The sequence below is a fragment of the Garra rufa genome, chromosome 20 (assembly GCF_049309525.1).
Source record: "Garra rufa chromosome 20, GarRuf1.0, whole genome shotgun sequence".
NCBI lineage: Eukaryota > Metazoa > Chordata > Actinopteri > Cypriniformes > Cyprinidae > Garra > Garra rufa.
The window spans coordinates 22,837,978-22,859,129 of NC_133380.1; the positions used below are offsets into that span (position 1 = coordinate 22,837,978).

General features: G+C 35.8%; 1 protein-coding gene across 1 annotated transcript in view; it reads left to right on the top strand.

Annotated features, from left to right (window-relative positions):
• The window catches only part of suclg2 (succinate-CoA ligase GDP-forming subunit beta), a 96,475-nt gene extending 87,417 nt beyond the window's left edge, over positions 1–9,058 (top strand). Inside the window, exon 5 of the mRNA XM_073825508.1 lies at positions 8,058–9,058. Within this exon, the coding sequence (XP_073681609.1) occupies positions 8,058–8,173 (116 nt within the window). The 3' untranslated portion in view covers positions 8,174–9,058. The remainder of the gene's footprint in view (positions 1–8,057) is intronic.
• The last annotated feature ends 12,094 nt before the right edge of the window (positions 9,059–21,152 follow it).

The following is a 21,152-nucleotide window of genomic DNA, read 5'->3' on the forward strand; positions in this document are numbered from 1 at the left end:
CTTTGATAAAAAGAAAGTTTAGAATAATATAATTTATCTAAAATACAAAGCTTTTGTAACATTAAAAATGTCTTTATTATCACTTTTGATCAATTTGAAGCATCCTTGCTTTAATTTCAATAATTTATTGAATTGTCTTTAATTAAAATTGTCTTTAATTATTATTATATATATATATATATATATATATATATATATATATAATAATTTTATTTGGAGTTTGGATGGTTTTAGGCTTCACAATATCTTGCATTTATTTTTTTATTTATTTAGATTTTAATTTTCTAAAAAAAAAAAAAATTAATGTATTAATATTTGTGTGTTACAAAAGTTTGAGATTGGTAAGAGTTTGTAATAGTTTTATGCAGTTATTTGATTAAAAAATACAGTAATATTATAAAATATTATTACAATTTAATGTGTTTTCTATTTTACTATATGTTAAAATGTAGTTTTTATATGTATATATATTATTATTTTATTTATTATTTAGTATTTTGTGTATATTACAGTTTAAAAAAATGTAAGATTTTGTCATGTTTATTTGCACTTATTTAATTAAAAAAATATATAATATTTATATATATATATATATATATATATATATATATATATATATATAATATATAATATATAATATTTCACTGTAATATTGTGAAATATTAGATATTAAAACAGTAAACATATTTTAAAATGTTAAAATGTAAATGTTATTCCTTTGATGGCAAAGCTGAATTTTCAGCCTTCAGTGTCACATGATCCTTTAGAAATCATTCTAATATGATTTGATGCTCAAATTTGATGCTCATTTATTATAAAACAGTTACACTTCTATAAAAAAGTATTACTCTCTTTAAAAAAAAAAACAGTTGACCCCAAACTTTTGAACAGACACTGTATATATTCAGTGATAACTTCTGTAGCTTTCTAATAAAGCTTCTTTCAGAACTCATTATTATACATGCATACTTATTTGTAATCATATTCTGTCAGTTCCATAATGAATATGTATGTTTATACATTAGATACACACTAATATAAGCTTTGTTTAGAGGCATAGGCCAATTCATACTGATTGATTCTCCTTGATTTTAGTGTTAAGTTGGTCTCTAGCAGCACCTAGTGGCAGTGCATGAGTACAGACCTGTGTGTCTTTTAGCTCTTGCATCCAGAGATCAATATACAGTATCTGTGTGAGATAGTACCACACACAGACTGTATTCAGACACATATATAAAACATGCAGAGATCTGACTCGCACAAGGCCATCTAAGAGACGCCAATCAGAGCAGTCCATTAAAAAAATAGCTTTCATTGTGTGTATATATATGAGTATTTTTCATGGCTTTTGTTTAAGTTTGCTCTCGTTGCCCTCAGACGACTCAGCATTGTCAAGCAGCGGCGGTCGGCAGATATTCTATACTCCCAGCACACGGCCCCGCTTGCCCTCGTCCTCTGCTAATGAAATTATACAATTGATTGTTTGGTGCTGCCAAATGTGGGAGACGTGTTGGAAATGAGTTATTGTGCGAGCGGACAAAAGCGCTGAAATATCAGTAGTTAAGTGGTGCTGGTAATTGAATTCCTCATGAAACTGCTATTGATTAGAACATCCTCTCTCTTGAGAGAGCGAGTATTATCATAATTACACTGCAGGACAACAACAACACACACACACACACACACACACACACACTTACGTATAGAGATGCACATTGGTATAGAGATACTTATATGATTTAGATGTAAGTATGTAGCCTAAACTGTACACAGACATATTAAAAACTTTAAAAAAAATTGGCACATGAATTGCAAATCCAATCTGATAATGTTCATCATGTTCTGATCCCATTCCTTTTCTGAATAAAACAATACAAAATATAATGAAATTGATAAAAAAATAAATGAACAGTAAACATGCATTACTATATTTTTTAAAATAATAATAATTAAATAAATAAAAATAAAATTAGTTATAATTTATTAAATAAAAAATATATGTGTTAAAATAAGTATATGAATAATTAAAATATATATATTTTTTGAAAATGGTTTAAAGAATTTTAAATACGTTTTTAAATAAAAATAAACTTGGTTATAAATGATTAGATAAAACTAAATATATCTTATAATAAAAATATATGTAATAGGTTAGATAATGTTAATGCATCATGTTCTGATCCCATTCCTTTTCTGAATAAAACAATACAAAATATAATGAAATTGATAAAAAACTAAATGAACAGTAAACATGCAAAATATTAAATACTTCAAGAAAAAATAAATGTTTAAGTAAGTATATTAAATGAGTAATTAAATAAAACAAAATAAAATGTATAAATGTTTATAAAAATACATGTTTAAATTAGTTATAACTTAATAAAAATAAAAATATAAGTGTTAAAATAAGTATGTGAATAATTAAAACATAAAATATTTTTTAAATAGTTTAAATAAGTTTTAAATAGAAATTGGTTATAAATGATTAAATAAAACAAAATATATCTTTTGATAAAAATATATATAATAGGTTAGAAAATATTAATGTTAAAATAAGTAAAGTTCACTACAAAAATGCATTTAAAATAGTTCAAAATGATTTAAAAACTGTATAATAATTCAAGTTAAAGTTAAAACTAACTAAATAAAACTATAAAATATGATGTTTATAAAAAATAAAAGGAAACGTAAACACATTACTAGAGAAAAGTAAATATGTAATAGTTAAATAAAATTAATTGTTATTAAAAGTATATGAGTAATTAAATAAAATAAAACTGTATAATAGTTTAGAAAAATGTTTTTTAATAAAACTTAAAAATAGTTCTAAATTATTGAATTAAAATATCTAATAGTTTAGAAAAATACGTTTTTAGATAAAAATAAAATGAAAATAGTTATGAATTATTTAATAAAAAATGTATTTTAAAAATATATAATAGTTTAGAAAATATAAATGTTCAAATACATATGAATAATTAAAATATAAAATAAAGTTCTATACAAAATTACTAGATAAAACAAAATATATAATAAAAATTTAAATAAAACATTAATTTAAAACGAATTTTTAAATACGTATGAGTAATTTAAAAAAATTATAGTTTAGAAAAATGTTTAAATAAGTAAAATAAACATATTATATATATATATATATATATATATATATATATATATATATATATATATATTATATAAATATATATATATTATATAAATATTTAATAAAATGAAAAGTAAACACATTACTAGGTAAGATAAAAAATTACTAGATAAAACAAGACGTATAACAGTTAAATAAAAATAAATGTTTAAATGAGTATATCAGTAATTAAATAAAACTAAAAATGTATAATAGTTATTAAATAGTAAAAATTATAATATTTTTTTACGTTTTTAAATGAAAATAAAATAAAAAAGTTATAAAATATTAAATAAAATATTTTTTATCATGAAAACAGTTTTAATATAATAGTTTAGAAAATATAAATGTTTAAATAAGTACATGAATAATTAAAATTAAACATGTAATGGTATTTTAGAAATATACATATTATTATTAAATTCATGGAAACTAAATATTTTTATTTTAAAAGTAAAATTTAAAAATGTAGTGGAATTTTAACATTAATTTGTAAAGTACATTTAAAAAATGTAGTATAAAATGGCGTAGTCTCTCTGTCTCCCACTTCACTTCCTGTCACTATACTTTCCTATCGAAATAAAAATAATAAAAATAAATAATTAAAATGTCCTGCTGCATCTTGCAAATCGTTTTTAAAAAACATTTTGCTCAAATAGCATCTTCAGTAATTTAAAAGTAATATTTAAAAGTTAAAAGACTATAAATCTATCTTTTTCTAGGCTTGTTTTTAACACGTATTTTCTGTAAGTGAGAGATGTTCTCCCTGAAGCTCCACGTTCACCTGTGAAATCAGCACCTCTGTCATCTACCGCTGCTCAACACACATCTGTTATTCCTTCACTTACATCTCACAACTTCCGTTCCCTTTACTTCTTGTCCTTCTGCCTTTTCTTTTCAATCCGTCTTTGTCCTTTTGACCCCTGTGGAGTAGTTTTCTGATTTGTTTTATTTTGTTGGCCCCGGGCCCTGGCCCTGTGTCAGGGGGGCCATAGTTCAGTGACATTCAGAGTCACTGTAGAGACCGCAAGGGCAGCCCAAGCAAAATGATACAGTGCGTGCTCAGTCGGGACGTCTGCAGCTGGCATCAACGCGTCCCCCCGGCTTGTGAACGCAGCACTCGTGCTTCCAGCCAATGGAACGAACAACCCCATTGCCATTCAGCCAATGGAACACTTCCTGTCCTTCTCAGCCAATGGAACGATCCCAAAGAATTTTCAACACCACTGCTCCTTCAAACCAGCAGAGACACACTCCCCAAACTCTGCCCCTGCCAGTCACAGCATTTTGAGAAAACAATGAGTTGTTTTTTTAAACTATGGAGATTTTCGATTTTTTTTGTTAGGCCTTATTGTAAGGATGGTAGGCATGCATTACTATATTATATTATTTTAGTTTTTTTTTTTTATTTGCTAGTATTATTTTATAATATACGGATCTGTTGTATTATTTATATTATATATATATTTTTTTTATTTAATTTATTTAGAGAGTATTATTTAAATAATGATATTTGTTATTGTGTGGACCTATTCAGTCTATTGGATACGATAACTACTGAGCTCCACACCTAAAATGCAGGAGAAAAAATAAATAAATTGTGCGCACGGTTTACAAATTTGTTCCATTGTTTTACTAAACAATGCACACGTTTTAGTAATTTGTTCTCTCGTTTTAATCGTGCACTTGATTAAAAAATTTGTTGCATTGTTTTACTAAAAAATGCGCACATTTTACGAATTTGGTCCCTTGTTTTAATCGTGCACTTGATTATAAAATTTGTTGCCTCGTTTTACTAAAAAATGCGCACATTTTACGAATTTGTTCCCTCGTTTTGATCGTGCACTTGATTATAAAATTTGTTGCCTCGTTTTACTAAAAAATGCGCACATTTTACAAATTTGTTCCCTCGTTTTACTAAAAAATTTGCACATTTTACGAATTTGGTCCCTTCTTTTAATCGTGCACTTGATTAAAAAATTTGTTGCCTCGTTTTACTAAAAAATGCGCACATCTTACTAATTTGTTCCCTCGTTTTACTAAAAAATTTGCACATTTTACGAATTTGGTCCCTTCTTTTAATCGTGCACTTGATTAAAAACTTTGTTGCCTCGTTTTACTAAAAAATGCGCACATCTTACTAATTTGTTCCCTCGTTTTACTAAAAAATTTGCACATTTTACGAATTTGGTCCCTTCTTTTAATCGTGCACTTGATTAAAAAATTTGTTGCCTCGTTTTACTAAAAAATGCGCACATCTTACTAATTTGTTTCCTCGTTTTACTAAATTATAAGCTTAATTTACAAATTTGTTCTATTTGTTACTAAACAGTGTAGACGTTTTACTAATTTTTTCCTTCATTTTACTAAACAATACGCACGTTTTACTAATTTATTCCCTCGTTTTAATTGTGCACTTGATTAAAAAATTTGTTGCCTCGTTTTACTAAAAAATGCGCACATTTTACGAATTTGTTCCCTCTTTTTAATCGTGTACTTGATTTACAAATTTGTTCCCTCGTTTTACTAAAAAATGCGCACATCTTACTAATTTGTTTCCTCGTTTTACTAAATTATGCGCTTAATTTACAAATTTGTTCCCTCATTTTACTATATTGTGTGCACGATGAACAATTTGATCCCCTTGTTTTACTATATCTTGTGCATGATTTACAAATTTGTTCTATTGTTTTACTAAACAGTGTACACCTTTTACTAATTTGTTCCTTCGTTTTAATAAACAATACGCACGTTTTACTAATTTGTTCCCTCGTTTTAATCGTGCACTTGATTTACAAATTTGTTCCCTCGTTTTACTAAAAAATGCGCACATCTTACTAATTTGTTTCCTCGTTTTACTAAATTATGCGCTTAATTTACAAATTTGTTCCCTCATTTTACTATATTGTGTGCACGATGAACAATTTGGTCCCCTTGTTTTACTATATCTTGTGCATGATTTACAAATTTGTTCTATTGTTTTACTAAACAGTGTACACCTTTTACTAATTTGTTCCTTCGTTTTAATAAACAATACGCACGTTTTACTAATTTGTTCCCTCGTTTTAATCGTGCACTTGATTTACAAATTTATCCCTCGTTTTACTAAAAAATTGTGCACGTTTTACAAATTTGTAACCTTGTTTTAAATTTGCGCTTGATTTACAAATTTGTTCCCTTGTTTTACTAAAAAAAAATGCACACATCTTACTAATTTGTTTCCTCGTTTTACTAAATTATGCGTTTAATTTACAAATTTGTTCCCTCATTTTACTATATTGTGTGCATGATGAACAGTTTGGTCCCCTTGTTTTACTATATCTTGTACACGTTTTAGAAATTTGTAACCTCGTTTTAAATTTGCACTTGATTTACTAATTTGTTTCCTCGTTTTAATAAATTGTGCTCTTAATTTACAAATTTGTTCCCTCATTTTACTCTATTGTATGCAATGTACACAATTTACAAACTTGTTCCCTCGTTTTACTTTATGTGCATGATTTACAAATTCGTTCCCTTGTTTTACTAAATCGTGTATGATTTACAATTTCTTTTCCCTCATTTCACTATATCTTGTGATAGATTTTCAAAATTCTTCCCTCGTTTTACTATGTTGTGCACACAATTTACAAATTTATTCCCTCGTTTCAGTATATTGTGTGCACGATTTACAAATTTGTTCCCTCGTTTTACTATATTGTGCACACAATTTACAAATTTCTTCCCTCGTTTTACTATATTGTGTGCCCGATTTACAAATTTGTTCCCTCGTTTTACTATATCTTGTGAAAGATTTTCAAATTTGTTCCCTCATTTTAGTATATTGTGTGCACGATTAACAAATCCGTTCCCGTTTTACTATATCTTGTGCATGATTTACAATTCTTTTCCCTCATTTTACTATATTGTGCACACAATTTACAAATTTCTTCCCTCGATTTACTATATTGTGTGCCCGATTTACAAATTTGTTCCCTTGTTTTAGCATATTGTGTGCATGATTAACAAATTCGTTCCCTCGTTTTACTATGTCTTGTGCATGATTTACAATTTTTTCCCCTCATTTTACTATATTGTGCGCACAATTTACAAATTTGTTCCCTCGTTTTACTAAATAATGCGCAATATTTACTTATCTATTTCCTTGTTTTACTAAATCGTGACCACGATTTACAAATTCGTTCCCTTGTTTTACTAAATAATGGACACAATTTACTAATTCCCTCATTTTACTAAATGGTGCACGTTTTACTAATTTGTTTCCTCGTTTAAAGTAAATCACGATATAATGTGTGCCCTTGATTTACTAAATCATGAGCACAATTTACTAATTCCTTCCCTCATTTTATCTAAATCGTGCACATAAAAAATATTTGTTGTCTTATTTTAAATAAATCGTCAACATGATATAATAATTCATACCCTCGGTTTACTAAATAATGCTCACGATTGACTAATTCGTTCTCTTGTTTTAAGTAAATTGTGTGCTCTAATAATTTGTGCCTTCATTTTAAATTAATTGTGTGCATTCTCATTCTCAGAGAAATTGAATTGGGTTCTATTGGGATTGAGTTGGGATAGAGTTATACACACGTTCTCAAAAGCCTTGCAATGTTGCATGGAATCATTTTAAGTGAGAGGCATCTACATCGGTTTATGAGAATGTGGACAACCATGACTGTGTACACAATAGCGAAATCCAAGCTTTAACTATTATGGCAAGTGAGAGTCCACAGTTCAATATCCAACAGTGAATATCATAAATATCCTATATCTACAGATGCCAATGAATAAAAAATAGCCAATGGAATATATCATGCACCCCTGATGTTGAGTGTGTGTCTGTGAAAGTGAATGCTTAAAAATCCCCTTTAACCAAAGTGTCTTTGCTGTTGTTTTATATTTTCATGTTCAGGTACCAATGTTCATGAGGCAAAGCGTATCCTGGCTGAGAGTGGGCTGCCCATCACCTCCGCCACTGACCTCGACGATGCCGCCAAGAAAGCCGTTGCCGCTATTGCCAAGAAATAAATGCATATAGACATACACACCATTATCATACACAAACACCACTAGAGCTGTGGCCAGAATCACCGCAACATTAACAGACAGAGCCTTACACACGTCATTCACACACCTGCCTGCTTAACCACAGCGACTTACAGAGTCATTGGGCACTTCATCCAGTTTATCCAGGGGCAATACTGTATTTGAGACCTTCCAACTTCTCAAAGGGTCCTAAATACGAGGCAGTCTTGAGAAACGTGACTTTTCCTGGAGTTTATATTTTTGTTGTAAGCAGCCATTTCTAAAGCTCAATAAATAACTAGTTCTATTCATTGCCTTACTTTAAACCCTTTTATGGAAAGTTTTCTTTATTGATCACAAATATATATTTTTTTTTAAATCAAACTTAAATTGCATTCCATATTAATCCCAATGGTAGATCTTTATCACCTTAAGTAAACCATGAAATATTACAGTGTCATATGATGGAATAGACTCGTTTTTGTATGATTGAACTGTGAAATAAATCTCAAATCTGATATCGATTTCTTAATCTCCATATGATATTGCCGTCCAAGTTTGACTTGAGGTTTATTATGTTCATAAGAGTGTCATAAGTCTTTTTTATGGGATTGGATTTTGGCCTTAATGATAACTTGTTATTGAACAGTAAATGCAATATTGATTAGTGATTAGTTCCATATGCATCCATGTAGATTCACTTGCATTTATTTTTTTTCTTTTTAAGTGAACACAAAGTGGTGTAGTTTTAATACTGTGCCTGTCATGAAGAGATTTTAAAAGCTAAAAGCTTACAATAAATGTAATAAGCTTTTGTAATCTTGATTGTATTTTCAAAGTTAATGTGTATTTAAAAATGTTGAAAATAAAAGATATTTCAATTTAAAATCTTTGTGTTTTGAACCACTAGTAATAATTACAGCATCAAACTGTGTGCGAGTGTGTGTTCACAGGCGTTTTCTGAAATCCATCCCTGTCAGCGGCTTGGAACATTTAATGGATTATCTGTCAGGCGATCCGAGAGGACACCCGGACCGGATCAAGTGCCTCGAGCGACAGACCTCTGTCTCACTTTCTCCTTGTCTTCTTCCACTTTTTCATTCTGCCTGATGTTCGCTCACTTCTCACTCTTCAGCCTCGCAGTCAAATTGATCTCCGAGCGTCTGCGAAAATCCCGAAACCAACTTGCTTGGCCTGCGAAGTGCTGATTTTTGACCATATCATGCCGCACGTATCCACAGTTACATGTGAAGGTGAGGTGCGGATGGTTGTAAATCGAGGAGATGGTTCAATAATTGCCTATTTCAAGCTCTTCCTTCACCGTGTCAAATACAAGTGTGTTGATGGATTAGACTGTGGAGTTGGAGTCTTTTTAAAATATGCTCTTGCGGCGTCATTGTATAATTCAGAGGTCACTGAATGTGTGTAGGAGAGAGTAAGTGTAATGACCAAAATTAGCGCCGCTTCCTTGTATAAATATAGATGAGCTGAAAACCTGTAAGATGATGCTGTCATGTAGTAGTTCCAGAGCTATTCTGTCTGCTGGTCTCATTGCGTAAACTGCATTTTAAAGAGCCGTCTTTCTATATACACCCTTGTAATTGTTCAATTGGACTTTTGAAAAAATTGCGGTCACTTTTTTCCTTCAGAACGGATGTCAAAACGGTAATTGCCACTTTAGGAATCTGTCTTTTGAGTTTAGCGTGAAACTGATCGCCAGCCTTTTCTTGAAAAGCGCAATTTTCTCTCTGGACAGTAAGGTCAAGTCATCCGTTGAGGAATATTGGTTATTTATTGTGTCGTTTAGAGGTAACAGCCACAAATTTATTAGTTCATAAACCAGCAGTGTGCTTGTAGATGTTGTATTTGGGTTGTCAGACACATGGGTTATTCAGTCATTATGTGCTGCCAGTTCAGTACGTTGTGGTGGGAGTCTAAAATGGATGTCTAGAGCTCTTCCATATGAGTTTAATAACGTTCAGGTACTTCTCAAGGTCAGGTAGAAGTTTCCTGAAAACTTGCCTGAGGAAAAAGTCTGGCAATTTCCTGACCTCGCTGTCCTTGAGCTTTAGGAGGTATTGTCGTCTAAAGGATTGCCTTCTGTCACTGTAAAACTTCACAAAGAGGCTCATCTCGTGGAGTCTGCGCTGTATTATTGCGGTGAGCCATAAAAGACAACGATGGATATGTTTTACAACAAAGCTGAAGGGAAAATGTTGGCCGAAAGCGCTCTCAGGTGGTTGATTTTGTTATCTAGTCAGTGCTTTATATTCAGGTCTCATGGTTTGGCCATATAGCACAGATGGGCAGAGAAATCAATTTCCTTCTTATAGAATTGCAGCCTGGGATTCTGTAATTGCAGCACTTTAAGATCGATTTAAATTACTCTCTTTGTCTCCTTAACAAGGGGTTGAGTTTTAAGGCGGAGGATGAAAAAGAAGGAAAAAGATACAAACCTAGACAGTTGATTCCTTGTTTTCGTTTTCAATTGTTGGAGTTTTATTCACTTTTTCTGCGTGGAATAATAGACCTGACAGTTTTGAAATTCGTTCCAGCTTTTTATTGTTGTTTGATGCCATTCTGCAATTATTTCAAATAGCTCTAATCGATAACATAGATCATAACTTGGCGGAAAAAAGATATCCATATATGCGCCAGTGGCATTTCCTGGAGGATGTTGGATGAGAAAAAAATTCATAGTACAAAAATAAAACTATACAATATTACACAAAAATAACATTAAAAAGTATATAAATCACTTGTTTTTCTAAAAAAAACATCGTCCAACAGCAACACCAGCAGGTCAAGTTACAGCGGGAACGCATCTCTTTCGCCTCCCCTGAGCCCACTGAGTTTTAACAGACACTCTAAAGCATGCGGTGAGTTTGGTGGGGGGTAATTGAGAAGAAATGTTTGGAAATGACTCGTTATGTTCGGCTGTAATTGGTTCATGCGATAAATTCCACTTTTGTGTTTGTGCATGTTTGTGAATCAGTCATGAAGAATATATTGGTGTTAATGGAAAGACCAATTTAAAACCGTAAGCAAACTACTCACACATTTAGATATAACCACTTTGTTACATCAAAACAGAAAACATGATCTGTGGGAGTTTTAGTGAGTAATCAGCTTGGTAAAATTGAAAGTAAATTTCCATGTCTGAGAAAATAATAGTAATAATAGTTATATTTATAAAAAAAAATTATCCTGTTCAAAAGTTTACATACACTTGGTTTTTAATACAGTGTTGTTACCTAAATGATCCACACCTGTTCTTTTTTTTTTGTTGTTGTTTTTTGTGTGATAGTTGTTTGTGAGTCCCTTGTTTGTCCCGAACAGTTAAACGGCCTGCTGTTCTTCAGAAAAATCCTTCAGGTTCCACAAATTCTTCACAAATTTTGTGTATTTGAACATTTTCCAACAATGACTGTATGATTTGAAGATTCAGCTTTTTACACTGAGAGACATCAGAGGGACTCATAAGCAACTATTACAGAAGGTTCAAACGCTCACTGATGCTCCAGAAGGAAAACAATGCATTAAGAGCCAGGGTTGTAAACTTTTGAACTTAATGAAGATGTGTACATTTTTCTTATTTTGCTTAAAAAATATATATATATATATATATATATATATATATATATTTTTTTTTTTTTTTCATTTAGCACTGCCCTTCAGAAGATACTTACATGTTTTCCAGAAGACAAAATAAGTTCTATGTACCCTGATATTTAAATTCCAAAAGTGTTTGAACCTTTTGGAATAGTTGCATATAGTTGCAAGTCCCACAGTTGTCCTCAGTGTGAAAAGATAGATCTTGAAATCATACAGTCAATGTTGGAAAGAGTTCAAATACACAAAAATGCTGAAAAGCAAAGAATTTATGGCACTGCAGGCATTTTAACTGTCCAGGTCAAACAAGAAACTCATGAACAACTATCACTAACAAAACAATTTTTGTATTTTTTTAAATAATTAACATTTCTGCAGATTCTGCAGGGTGTATGTAAACTTGAGTTATTATTTTGAAATGTAAAAAGTGTGACTATGCTGCCATGTTCAAATTCTTATCGCTGATTTTGTTAGTTTACTCAAGGCTAAACTTTTATATAAGTACCTTAAGGCTTGACTAACATCTCGTCCCACACTTGTCATGTCTCCCTTCTTTTATCTGTCCATGTCTTACTGAGTTAGCGTCAGTCATTTCAGCTACTCCTGCTCTTACAGTTTCATGATTGTGCTTTTTCTATATCCTCATTTATATTGTAAAACTTCCAATTGGTCGTCTCTCCGTTCTCATTCTCTCATTTTATTCACTCCCCCCTCACCAGCTGGGGCTGTATATTATCCCCCTTTGTTAACGAGCGCTTAATGGCCCTTTATTAATTAAACGAGGATGCAACAAAGGTGCTGACTGAATACACTGCTGGCAGTCAACCGTGCCGTCTTTTCAAATATTTGTTAGTTTCTTTTTGTTTGACAAACTTTCTTCTGCTGCAAACTTTTGACAGTGATTTGTATGTGTATTTGTGAGTGCTTCTCTGATCCAATTAACAACAAAGAGCTATCCAGAGAGACGGCTTCAATAAAGAGGAAATCAACTGATGGCTGACACTAATTAAAAGCTCATTTCATGTGACCTCTGAAAAAGCCTCTCTAATTAAAACAGAAGTGAAAGCAGGAGCGTTCGGTTTAAAACGGCCCGATAATGAGATGTTGTAGCGTCCTGGTGGAGTTTGGAGCAGGTGCGAGGATGACATAAACACACACGCAGCAGAAAAACACACTGGAAAAACAGTCGATGCATTCAGATCAGATGGCTAGACAAATGCAAATAAAATTCAGTGGTTTAACTAATCAAACTGCTAAAATCTGTTGTGATAATCTGCTCACTGTTTGTTAAATTTGTGTTCAAATATCAATTCTGTTCAAATGAATTTTATACTGTTCCTATAATACCTGAAGAATTCTCTCTGTTAGCATTCAGAATCATTTTGTCTGCATTTACACTGCAGGTCTTGATGCCCAGTTTTAATTTTTTGACTATCTTTTTTGTTTGTTTGTTTTTGACGACCAGCTTACATTTTCGTGTTAAAGTGACCCATATCCGATATCTGCATTTGCACTATAGACTTGGCTAAACGACTCATGGTAGATGCAGGCTTCGACCCACAAAAGCTTAGGCCGAAAAGGAAGCAAAAACTGAATGCAGATGAAATGATAATACAGGCTTATGTTTGCCCAGTGGCTCAAAAGACTAACTCCACTGGGTTGAGCCTTTGTCATGTGATCGCAGTTGGTGTTCGAATTTGCCATCGTTGCTTTTTCAATGACATACAACTCTGTCCACTTACATTGCATATGCAAATGCATGTTTTTGATTCATAACAGATTTATTTCCTCATATGAATGAAGCCTGAAACTGATCTCGGAATATTGGAATCTGTGTTTTTTGTTTTTTTTTCACGGGTCATCGGATACAAAACTCACTTTTTTTTTTTTCATGTCACTCCCACGATAGTTGATTGACATGAGCGCCTTACCTTAAACCCCTCACCGAGCTGAAAGAGTCCGACTCCGATCGCCATTGTGTCGACTCAGGTGCAGGGGAAGACAAGAATGTCTCCGATTGAGGTGTTCTGTTGTTGGATGTAATAATGAACATAGCAGTAGTCATTTACTCCCGAATGACTGAGCCGCTGAAGAAGCAGAGGATAAAATTACTTTAGTTTTTAAAGGAAAGTGATCTACATATGCGTCTATGTTCATGCGAACCCACAGCAGAAGTGAGTATAAGGGTTTTTAATGCATCTTTGCAAACGGCCTTTCTGAATGTGTTTGTTGGCAAGTTTTGCCGTTAAATGCGGCTAAAGTAAACATTACAGCTCATAATCCCATAGCAGAGAGGGGCGGGGCGAGCATAGCTTATTTGCATTTAAAGGGACCATGCATTAAAATAAGCTGATTGAGACAAGGTAAAGGTGTTTTTTTTTTTTTTTTTTACACTACTATTGAGAATTTTTAACCAAAGTATATTATAGACTTTTCATTAAGACCCTAAAGCAGAGGTTCTCAACTCTGGCCCTCAAGGTCCACTTTCCTGCAGAGTTTACCTACAACCTTGATCAAACTCACCTGCCTGTAACCTTCTAGTAATGATAAAGAGCTTGATTAGCTTGTTCAGGTGTGTTTGATTAGGGTTGGAGCTCAACTCTGCAGGAAAATGGACCTTGAGGGCCAGAGTTGAGAACTCCTGCCCTAAAGAATCAAATGAACTTGTGGAAAATAGTGATTCGATGACCCCTTTAAGTGTTTGTGGGTCACTGGCCTGACTGGTCTGGACTTCCAACAGGGCTGGGTGACAGGGGAGTCCTTAAGGGTAACAGGATGAGACTTAGAAACTTCCTCAGGGACAGAAGCCAACACTAGGCTGGGCACAGGAGTCAGAGCGGACACTGGAGCAGACTCAGGGGCTGGAGCCGACAGTGGAGCAAACTCAGGAACAATCTCCTCTATAGCGGGCTCGGAGACTGCTCTTTCTGAAGTGGGCTTAGGAACAAATTCCTCTATAGCGGGCTCGAGGACTGCTGTCTCTGGAGCGGGCTCGAGGACTGCCCTCTCAGGAGCAGTAGTAGGCTCCTAAGCATTTCTCCCTGCAGAGGGCACTGGAACAGCTTTCTCTAGGGCAGACTCAGGAACTGCGCCCTCTGGAGCAGACTTGGGAACTGCGCTTCCTGGAACTGCGCTTTCTCAGGTATTTCATACTTGATGGCCACTGCAAGGGTCCCTCACTTGTAGAACAGAGCAGGCTGGCAAGAGTCTCAGAAAAGGCCTCAGCAGCCGAGACAACAGGCTGCTTCGGTATGTCCTCTATGGCTGTGACTGGAAGAGCGGGGTGCTCGGAGATGGCCTCCGTGTCCATAATGGGCAGAACGACTGCCTCTGGAACGGCCTCCATGGCCAAAATATTATGAGCAGGCCGCTCCGGAACAGCCTCTGGGGGCACAACAGGAACAGCAGGAAACTCAGGGATGGCCTCCTTGACCATAACGGGCTGAACGAGAGCCACTGGAATGACCTTCGTGGCCAACACCTTGAGAGTGGGCTGTTCAGGAATGGCCTCTGTAGACATGACTTGACAAATAGGAATCTCTGTTGACTTTACATGACTTGCAGGAACATTCTTGGACTCGACATGACTGGTGGGAATAGCGTCCATGGATGCATCTGGGAGTGCAGGTGGTATGGAACTGGCCCGAAAGTCGCTGCATTGGCCTCCGTGGCCATGACAGGAGGAGCAACCAGCTCAAGAAGAGCTACAGGGGGCAGAACATGGCAGGCAGTATCGCCTTCAGTGGACGAGACATGACAGAGGTGTACACAATCTGTGGGCATGACTGGACTCTTTGGCATAGTTTCAATGGGCAAAACAGGGAGAGAATTAGACAGTCCAACTCCGGCCTTTCTCTTCTTCTGCCTACGACGTGTTGCAACAGTGTGCTGGGTCGCTTCTGTAGTATATGTAGTATATCAACCAACACAGGAAGAAAGGTAGTGAGCACGGTCGTCTCAGCGAAGATAGGAAATGACCTGGCTGAATGTGACAAGTAGGAAACAGACCTTATAGACTGAGGGACGAAATTAGACTTGACAGATACTTGAATGACAGGAGTGCGTTCGGTAGATACTAGAAAAACAAGAGGTTGGCTTGGAAGATTTGGAGATACCTGGTGCATACTTCATCGACTGAGTGATGACTGAATTGGGGGTGGCAGAAACCAACTCTGGCTTAGTGTTGACTGAAACTGACTGAATAGCTGTCAATTTAGCCATCTTGGAAATGACTGGTTCAATGATGATAGACTTTGGAATGACTGGAGTGGACCTGACTGGATCTGGAGTGACTGGAGTGTGTCTGGCTGGCTCCAATGTGACTGGAACAGAGTTGACTTGATCCAGGGTGATTAGAACAGGCTTGACTGGCCTTGGATTATCTGGAAAGAGCTTGACCGGATCCAGAGTGACTGGAGCGAGACTAGCTGTCTCCGGAGTGACTGGAATGGGCTTGAATGGATCAGGAGCGATTGGAGCATGTCTGGCTGGCTCTAGTGTGACTGGAACATAGTTGACTTGATCCAGGGTGATTAGAACAGGCTTGACTGGCCATGGAGTATCTGGAACGAGCTTGACTGGATTGGGTTTGATTGTCTCCGGGATGACAGAAAGGGGCTTGACTGGATCATCATCATCGTCGTCATCATCATCATCATCATCATCTACTGAAGCTGGTTTGGTAAAGGCCTCCTTGGTCATAACTGAATGGGCAGATGCAGTCTCAGAGAGCATGAAACTATAAGAAAGTGGTCTTGAAAGTGTCACTGGATGGGAAACCTCAGGGACCAAAGACAACTCTGCATGGGCCTTTCCTCTTTTCTGCTTAGGACAGGTTGATGTGAGCTCATCCTCCTCTGTAGTATCTGCAGCTAACTCAGCCAACTCTGGAGGAATAACAGTGAGCTCGGTCAACTCAGTAGTGACTAAAACAGACCCAGCAGACTTTAACCTGACAGGAACAGACTTGATGGGGTGAGACTTGACTGGCTCTAGGTTGACAGGGAAAGTGTCAGAGTCATTAATGGATGCAGCAGACTGAGCCCTCTTCCTTCTGGCCCTTCGCTTCTGAGTTGGAGTTAGAAGAGGATCTTGGTCTTGACTTGGCAAGGTAAGTGGGGTAGAGTGGTTGCTGCATGCTGGGCGGTGGAGGAGGCATTCCCCACTGTATGCGATGACCCACATACTTCGAGAAATCCCAGTAGTTTAAAATCTTGAGGTTGTCCATCTCCCACTTAGGTACCAGGTCATCCAAGCAGGCATTGAATATGTCTTTGAGGGTGGTGTCATCATAATCAAGCCCTCTAGACATCGTTCCAGAAGAACTGGGTGAATGCTCCGATGTCCCAGCCCTGTTGTCGCAGGTGCTGCAAGGCCCCGCTGGCGAGTGAGCATTGATGGGTGGCAGGATTCTGATGCTCATTCTGCTGAGTCCAGCGTTGGCCAGGTCGTTCTATCACAGATTCTATAAGAGAGGCCTCAGATGCAGAATGATAAGTGAAGGTTATTTATTGAACAACAGGCTGAGACAAGAGATAGTGAGGAGGGGAGTGAACGCTGTCCAAACAATAGGCAGGGAGGAACTTGAAGACAGGCAGGCGGTGGGAATGACCACTGAGTCCAGGCTACAGTCCAGTAGTGAGCAGAGATGGCTAGAAGTTGGAAGCTGGAAGTTAGCAGCCGGGCCTGACAGGAACCTGAGTGGAAGCCACTCCACAATCGAGATCTCACAGGATATGCTCATGTCTAGCAGAGAGGCGGACCAAGAGCACCGTCTACGGGACAGGACTAGAGAAAAGACAGAAAGCAACTTGGCAGAGTATTAACAGTATATAAAATGGCAGTTAACTAAGACTGTTACACACACAAAGGTAGAATATACAACAAACTGGCAACGACAAGAGGGAAGGTGCACGCTTATAAAGGGGACAGGATACATGAGGACCAGGTGCAGACAAGGATTTAAACAAGGAAGACAGGTGACGACACTCAGATAAACGAGGGCTAAACCGGGGGCGTGTAAACGGGAAACAAGGGGGCAGGACAAGAGGAGCACATGGCAGACAACAACAAAGACAAAGCCATGTGCTCAAACACAACACAGACAGTGAAACACTAAACAAAGACAGGACAGACAAAACTGTCAGGGGTGATCCCTGACATAACCAGCATATGTTGTTTTTTTCAGCAGGGCTGTCATCACAAATAAACAGTAGCAAACGTGACTGAATGTGTACAGGTATGTGTGTTGTTATTCTTTTTTGAAATATCAATAACTGTCGATTGATTTTGCTCTTCTGATAGAAACTGGAAAATTACTTTTATTGTAACTGAGTTTTATCTCAAACTGTCGTCAAATATTCAGTATTATTCTATAAATGTTACTTTAACAGCTGACAGAACTAGCCTAACATGCTTAATGGTTTATAGGTCAACTGGTTTGTGGTATATTTTCATATAAAGAAAGAGAAAGAAAGTAAAATATTTTTATGAAACATCCTAAATTGTTTAATTTAAAAACTGTATGTAAAAGCTTAACTTACAATCTTTTAAACATGGCCAAGTTTCGGCAAAATCTCACAACATTACAGTTGTATTTCTTTGTTATCATTATATTTTTATTGTATGTTTACTATATTTAATAATGCTTTTATAAATCTTACTAATAATTTTCCAAAGTATTTTGTTATTGTAGAACAATGTCCAAAATGCATTTGGGACTGTATTGGTGGAATGTGAAATACTGTACATTCCCTGAATATTGTTTTTTTTTTTTTTTTCTTGCAGCTTGTACAAATACAAATTGAATGCTGTAATCATAGATGTGGTGCATAAACCCAGATGTCTCAAACACACTCAGGTGGAATCAAAGGACAAAGGTGACTTTCTCTATTTCCCCAGTGTTTCTTCAATCTCCTCCTCCCTGCCCTTCTGCTCAAGGTGAATATATAAAGCTTGCGCACGTCAAATGTCATTGCGATAAAATAACTCTTGAGCGTGTGGCACAGCGTAGCGAGTGTGTTGGTTGCGAACGGAGGAAGAGTGGGCTGTCAGCAGTGGTTTAGGCCGTCTGATGAAGCAGGTCTGTAATGAGCCGATGAAGGCTACATATACAGTGAGGCAGCACTCCACAAATTCTGAAGGTGATGAGGGCTGGCATCCTCGCCCGTGATGAGAGCTCCCTGCTGCTTTGCACTTTGATGTGTGTGTATGTGAGCTGTGAAGAGAAGGAACACATTTGTGAATTTGTTTGTTTTGTTTAGTCTAGAGGGTTTACACTAATAGAATGAATGTTGTTTTAAGCTACTCACACTCTTGCTAGCACCTGGTGCACACTGGAACAGGGCATTGAGAAATTCTGCCTAGTCACATCACTTGCAGCTTTGTTCGGTGATGAGAGAAAAAAGGAAAATAACTACAAGCAAATATAAAGAACTTTGTGATAATTTTTTAATATATGTTAGTTCATGTTACTTAATGTTAACAAATAAAATCTTAGGTAACCCATTTATTAAAGGGACAGTTCACCCAAAAATGAAAATTACCTCATGATTTACTCACCCTCAAGCCATTCTATGTGTATATGACTTTCTTCTTTCAGACAAATACAATCGGAGTTATATTAAAAAATGTCCTGGCTCTTCCAAGCTTTGTAATGCTAGTGAATGGGTGTTGAGCACTCCACATGGCTCCGGGGGGTTAATAAAGGCCTTCTGAATTAAATCAACGCATTTGTGTAAGAACTTTATAAACCATTATCATTCATGAGAGAGTGGCATTCCAGCGGATGACGTAGAAATATGCTAGTCTCGTGAGAACCAAGTTTTGTTTACAGTCTTCTCTTGGCTTATATTGAAATCCTCCCATGGCTGCTGGAACAAGGGGTGCTGAGGGTGCTGCAGAACCCCCCGCCGCAGGGCCGGGTCTAAGATTTTCCTTGTGCCCCTCAATCATCCACAAGATAGTTAATTTTTGTGATAGTTTTGTGATTATTAATATATTAACCCTCTGGGGTCTGAGGTGATTTTGGGTTCCTTTGGATGTTTTGACATGGCCTGACATTTCTTATTTCAGCTACTTTTAACATACTATTGGCCAACATGTAATTTTTTTGTATTCACCACAAACTGCACTACAATAATATGGACTGAGACCACTAAAAAGATGGGTCTCGGTCTGTTTCCAAACGAACTCTGGTGCAGTTCGAATGATAAATGAATGCAAATTGGACCACATGCTTCTAAACAAATCAAAAACAGGAAATAATGAAAAGATGCAACGCTATGCGACAGGATTTCATGAAAGAAACAAGCGGTGTTAAAGCGGCAATGAGCAGACCAAGTGTTCAGTGAGTACCATCACGAAATATACATCATTCAATCCGACCAATCAGGTTGTGAACATATCACTATGCCTTTAGGTTCGGTATCTTTAGGTTCACTGTCAAAAATGCCAGTGTGAACGCTAAACGGACCTGGACCAAATGTATCATTTTACTTTTTGGTCCGGACCAAATAAATCAAACAAACCAAACTACAAGTGTGAACACACCCTAACAGGTTCTTCAAAGCAATGTAATAATAAAGAACCATTTTTGGTTTCACAAAGAACTATATTCAGTCAAAGGTTTCTTACTTTTTTATAATCTGAAGAACCTTCCTTCACCACAAAGAACCTATTGTGAAACAGAAAGGTTCTTCATGGAACCATTTAGACCGAAAAGGTTCTTCTATGGCATCGTGAAGCACCTTTATTTTTAACAGTGTAATATAAAACAATGTTTTCATTTAAACAACTGAAAACCAGCAAACACAGCCTGGAACCAAATAAATTAGAAACAAATGTTTCAAAAACTTTCAAAATCGCTGTAGATAAACGGCAAAATCCAAAATATTTTTAAAACAGGCGCTTTTGCATTTTGTTGGGAAACTAAATCTTCCGCCATCATCTTGTCTGTCGCACCTTACTCTTCTTGTCAGTCAGCTCGACTCACTAATTGAAATCTGATCTGTGAGACTGTTGTTCAGCACGATGTATAAAAAATAGGTTTTTAATTGTAGTGTCTGTTCTCTAAGTGAACTAAACGATTTTTATAAAAGATCAAAACGACTGTGGAGGGCGATGCCACGGTGGGCGAGTGACGAAACCAGTGTTGCGGCTTAACACTGTTAACATGCCTAGTTTGAGCTCGGCTATGAATCCTACAACATTTTTCTTTACAAATCTTTATGTTTTACTCTCTCGACTGAGCTACCGCATTTGTCGCTTCTCACCGGAGCTTACACTATGCCTACGACATCCGCTGGAACACCACTCTCTCGTGAATGCGCCTACAGCAGTTAGCAGAAGCTAGAGATTACAGTTTATAAAG